This window comes from Condylura cristata, unplaced genomic scaffold (assembly GCF_000260355.1).
Source record: "Condylura cristata isolate star-nosed mole 26May11 unplaced genomic scaffold, ConCri1.0 scaffold00038, whole genome shotgun sequence".
Lineage (NCBI taxonomy): Eukaryota > Metazoa > Chordata > Mammalia > Eulipotyphla > Talpidae > Condylura > Condylura cristata.
In genome coordinates, this window is record NW_004567139.1 from 2801695 (window position 1) to 2807063 (window position 5369).

Sequence of the window (5369 nt, forward strand, 5' to 3'; positions counted from 1 at the left end):
ATGATCTCATCCTCGGCGCTCTGCCTATGGCTAGAGAGTGAGTAGTCTGGCCTGGAGACCTCACAACCTGGGGTCCTACTGGGAGACTTCAGGAACTATAATGGGCCTCACTGTAAATGTCATGGAGACAGAAGCCATCTACCCAAGATTTCACAATACCCACAGAAGTGAAAAAGTAAATGATTAAAGGATGTAGGTCTTGGAGTTCCTTTCAAATCATGATTTCTATCTTCTGTTTACAGAGATAAAAGTTCAAAAAAAGTTAATTGTTAAACACTGAGATATTTGCACCTCTTTTTTAGTAGGGGAAAGGCACATTGGCACCAGTGTGAATCAGCCACGATGATTTCTCCGGTGCGTGTCTTGTTCTTGAGTTTTCTCTGCTATGTGGCTACTGGAGGACGGAGTAAGTACTCTTTGCTTTAGAAAAAACACAATTTATCCAACACGCCAGTATGTAACACTACCTCGTCTTCAGAGTGGATGCTGGAGAGATGGGATTGATGTTTATTCTTTAAGAGCCTGTGCAGTGCTGCACCCTAAGATATTTAGTTAGCTTAAGTCTCAGGGGATGGACCTATATTTAGTTAGCTTAAGTCTCAGGGGATGTACCGCCTGGAGCATCATTGACATTAGATGAGATATTGTGTTGATTGTGTATTTGGTGCAGAACTCGGGTGCTTATTATTTGTAGCAGTGATGGTGTTTCGCTCCTATATGCTAGTGGATCTTAACACAGCTATAGATTTCTTAACCAATTGCTTTCTGTTCTCTTTCCAGCCTGTCCCAAGCCAGAGGCAATACCATTTGCCACAGTTGTTCCATTAAAACCATCCTATGAGGCAGGGGAAGAGATAAGATACACATGCCAGCCCGGCTACTACTCCACCCGGGGAGATATGAGACGGTTCATCTGCCCGATCACAGGAATGTGGCCTGCCAACAGTTTGAAATGTGTCCGTAAGTGAGCGCCTTCTCTCAAGCTCTCTTCTCTTGTGTAGAGTTGAGGGGAGGGTGGCTGCTACTTGCCAGCTCAGGGAGCAAAGCGCCAGCTGAGATGTGGAATCAAGGGCTGTGAAGAAGCAAGAGGGTCTGGACTCTCCAGGGAAGGGGAGACTAAGAGATATAGGTGCCCTTTACAAGAGAGGAGACCCGCGTTGCCGGAACTGGCAGATATAAATGGGGAACTAGTCTGATAAACGGAGCGAGAAACACTATACAAGTGAGAAGAATTGCAGAAACTCTGAAACAGATGGCAAGAAATCACTTGAAAAAAAAACTTGATCAATCATTGGATATTTGGATTTTGCCTCAAAATAGAAGCTTTCATATTGAAATGAATGCTCATGTCATCTAAATTATGTTTTCATCTACTATCATATGTATATATAATTTTTTTTTAAAGATTTATTTATTTGTGCATACAGAACTGGGGAACAGGCCAGAGGCTCAGGGCGGTGAGAGGCTTCACCAGAGACAGAGTGGGGAGCAGAACAGGCAGATCGACGAAGTACACTGCTGAGGGGAGCAGCGGGCGGGTCAGGAGAGGTCTGGCTCGCCATGTGGTCTCCTCCGGGGCAGGCGGGAATTGAACTCATGCGGAAGCGGCTTTAGATTCTCAGTGCTGTGCTTTAACCCGCTGCGCCACCAGGGAGGGCCAGTATATATAATTTTTATATACTAGAAATTATATTATGAATATATTAAGTTTATAACATATATTATAGACACATCTCACATTACTTTCTTGTAGGTGGTTGATTTTATTTTCTCTTCAGAACATGGCCCTGTCATACCAAGTAGACATTATTTTTCATAGTCAAATATTGGACCATCAGTGAGATAGAATTTCTGGCAATTTTATATAGGAATTAAGCAGTAAAAATAACTATGTGGACCTATCCAAGCTTTGGGTCTTTAGAGCATATAGGCATGATATATGTGAAGATTACAAAACTTCAAACAAGTGATCTTATGTGCTATTTGATTAAAAGCATCTAGACAATTTTTAATGGAAAATCATTGTAATATCATTAGGAAAATTTTAAAGTGTCACTCGTAACTAGAACATAGCAATTTAATTAATTATTTTCCCCCCACTGTCCCTTATCGCCTCTGTCCTTTTCTCTCCCTCATTCTTTTTAACGTCAGGGCCCTCAGTTGCTTTTTTTTAAGCTGTTTTACATTATAGAATTCAATAATATTGAATTCTGCTATGTAAATTGTTTTTATGACTGACTAATTTGCTGCATGTATCTCTCTCAAATTCCTTCCATTTTGTTGAAATGGCTATATTTCATCCTTTTTATTACTGTGTAGTAGTCTATCATGCAGCTATACATCTTCTTGATCCAGTTACCCATCAATGAACATTTAGGCTATTTCCAGGTTCCAGCTACTATAAATCATGCTTGTCTAAACATTGTGGAATTTAACCTTTTCTCGAGTGGTCACTTCATATTCTTTGGGTGGAAGCCCAAGGGTGGGAATTCTGGGTATGTATGGTTTATGGGTATTTCCACTTTCAATTTTATTAGATAAACCCAGGTTGCTTTTCATAATGGTTGCACCAGTTCACACTTCCACCAGTAATATAATCAGGCTCCTTTTTCTTTTCACCCCCTCTACGTTTCTTGTGGGTGGTCTTTTTAAGATGTGTCGTTCTCATAGGTGTGAGAAAGCATTTCATTGTGGTTTTAACCTGTATCTCTCCTATCTCCTAAAATTTCATGTTTAGAGGCCTTCTGAACAACCTCTTTCGTGAGCTGCCCATTTGCTAAACAGTTTCCTTTTTTTCAAGTTATTTTCCACATGTATATTTTTGCATCATGTCATGGGGAAGATACCATTTTGCTTTTTTCTATTTTCATCAGTCTGTCATAAACATTGAATGCCTCTATAAACTTCATAATTGATATTTTGTTGCCTGAGATTTCGACTATTGATTAATTTACCATGATTAATCAATGCTCTTATAGTGTATGTACATTTAGAGTATCCAGTTTTTGTTATTAGAGATAACAGTGCAGTGAACACCTTTGTGCATATTTCATTTGACTTAATTTGAGTTGAGGTATTTGATCAAAGAATATAAATCAATCTATGTATTTTTATTTTAATGGAAAATACTATAAATAGAAATTTACCTTTTTTTTTTCTTTAAATCACAGCAAGAGTATGTCCTTTCGCTGGAATCTTAGAGAATGGAATTGTACGATATACAACTTTTGAATATCCCAATTCAATCTCTTTCTCTTGTAAAACAGGGTAAGGATTTCTAGTTAACAAATGCAAAACATTTGTGTTCTTAAGATAAACAATAAGGTGGGTATATATTTTATTTCTAGCCTTTAGGTTGGACATGCTGAGTACAAGTCAATTTCAGTTCTGCTTTATATACAACAATAGTGTTAAGGGTGAGTTAAGGATAAGAAACCTAACAACTAGTGATATATGAAGCCACTATTAAATCTTGTTTTCTGGTCTTGATAAATTACTTATCTGAGGAAATGATTGAAACTATGTGATTCCTTATAATCTCTAGTCCAGATCTTGGCACCTGGGCTAAGGTACTTCAGGAACTGAATTTGAACTTTTGTGAGGAGTCTAATTTCTTTGATCTGGTTGTCTCTAGAAGAGAATCCTATGGAGAAAGCTGGCTGTGTGATAATGTATAATACAGTTCTCTTAATTTTCACATAATACAATATATCATCCCCAAGAAGAAAGACATATGGTGGTCTTATAGCTCATCTGTCATATGAACAGACACCAAGTGACATTGTCAGTCACACATTTGCTGTATATCAAGGCAAAATTTCACTAAGAATCCTTTATAGTATTGGAGATGAAGTACTAGTGTATGTAAAAGAGTAATACAATCCTTTCAGGACTGATTGCAAATGTATTGGTGAGGCTGATGACAACCAACCTTGAAATAATTGTTTTAAGAACAGAATGTTACAGTCTCAATAGAAGCAAACCACATTATTTTTACACATTTTTTTTTTTGTCAGCCGACTCTCAGAAATGGAATAGTGAAAATTATTCACTTGTTTTACTTTTGTGATCCTGAAAAGATATTCCTTGCTTTATGTGGGAAGTAGTTTACTTGGCTCGCTGGCTGGCTGGCTGGCTGGCTGGTGGGCTCCTGCCCACCAGCTGTGAAACCAGCTCATCGTTCAGTTGGTCACCTGGGGTGTTAGGTGGGAAGATTCCCTGAAGCTTAGGTGAGGGTGAAGCTCTTCTGGAAAACAGCACCGTCAGATGGGGAAAAAGTCAGTAGCATTAATCTGAAGCAGCCTTTAATGGAGAAGTCTCTAGAGATGCCACCAATGCACTCTTACTGGTTGATGGATTAGATTCTCCTTTTGCAGGTATTATCTGAATGGAACTAATACTGCTAAATGCAGTGAGGATGGAAAATGGACCCCAGGTCTTCCTGTCTGTGCTCGTGAGTTGGGTCTCACTTACAGGGAGGGTGACTTAGTGGTGTTGCTGGGGACTTTCCTGATTTTACTACTGTAAGTTTCACACCCAGAAACTGCTCAGTCCCAACTCAATAAAATGGCTATTACCCTTTTGGAGAATGTTCATCCTAGACCATCTTGCTTTGGAGGATGAAACAAATACCTCATAACGGCAAAATGAAAGTATTGGACTTCTGAACACATTTTTTATCCTTTACCTGGTAGAGTTCGTGATTTCTGAGTTTATTAATTCCAACACTCCCCCCCATGTTTTGATGGGGCTTGGATATGTGTTGGCTTGATCCACTGCCACTATTTGACTAAAAGAACTTTTGGAAACTGTGATACCTTCTTTGCACTTATTCATGTGTCCAAATGAATCTCTACTGATGATCTACTATGTGCTCTCTCTTATTCTTAGCACTGAAGCTATAAGAGCTAAAGTTGACTTAGCTTTTCTCTCTGCAGGTGAGTCTAGAGTGCAGGGAGACAAGAAAAATGACTCAAGAACTTATTTAAGGGCCTTGTAGCCTACAAATTTATTACGATGTTGCCAGGCATGCTGGTTTATCTCCAGCAAGCCGTCATTGGCAGTTCTGGGCTTTGCCTATCCAGAGAAAGTGTTTTTATGAAATCTGGGATTTATGTAAATGCAGTCTTTGGCCAGAAGGCTCAGGTGTTACAATAGTTACGGTCCTTTGACATTTCGGTGAGGTCTTTCCCAGCAGAAGCAAAAGTAAAGCCATTTCAAATCAAGAGTGATTTCAGGAAAACTGAACTATTAAAAAAAAAAAAAAAGCTTTTTTTTTTAGAGAAAATTATCTCCATATAAAAGAAAATTAAAAAATAAATAAAAAAAAAAAAAAATTAATAACATTTTATTACCCAATTCAATAAATT

The 5369-nt window shown here is 38.5% G+C and overlaps 1 protein-coding gene across 1 annotated transcript in view; it reads left to right on the top strand.

The window, feature by feature from the left end:
* The first annotated feature begins 342 nt into the window (after positions 1-342).
* Positions 343-5369, top strand: part of APOH (apolipoprotein H (beta-2-glycoprotein I)) — a 12411-nt gene continuing 7384 nt past the window's right edge. The window contains exons 1-4 of the mRNA XM_004693354.1: positions 343-406; positions 781-960; positions 3171-3267; positions 4377-4453. Coding sequence (XP_004693411.1) covers positions 343-406; positions 781-960; positions 3171-3267; positions 4377-4453 — 418 coding nt within the window. The remainder of the gene's footprint in view (positions 407-780; positions 961-3170; positions 3268-4376; positions 4454-5369) is intronic.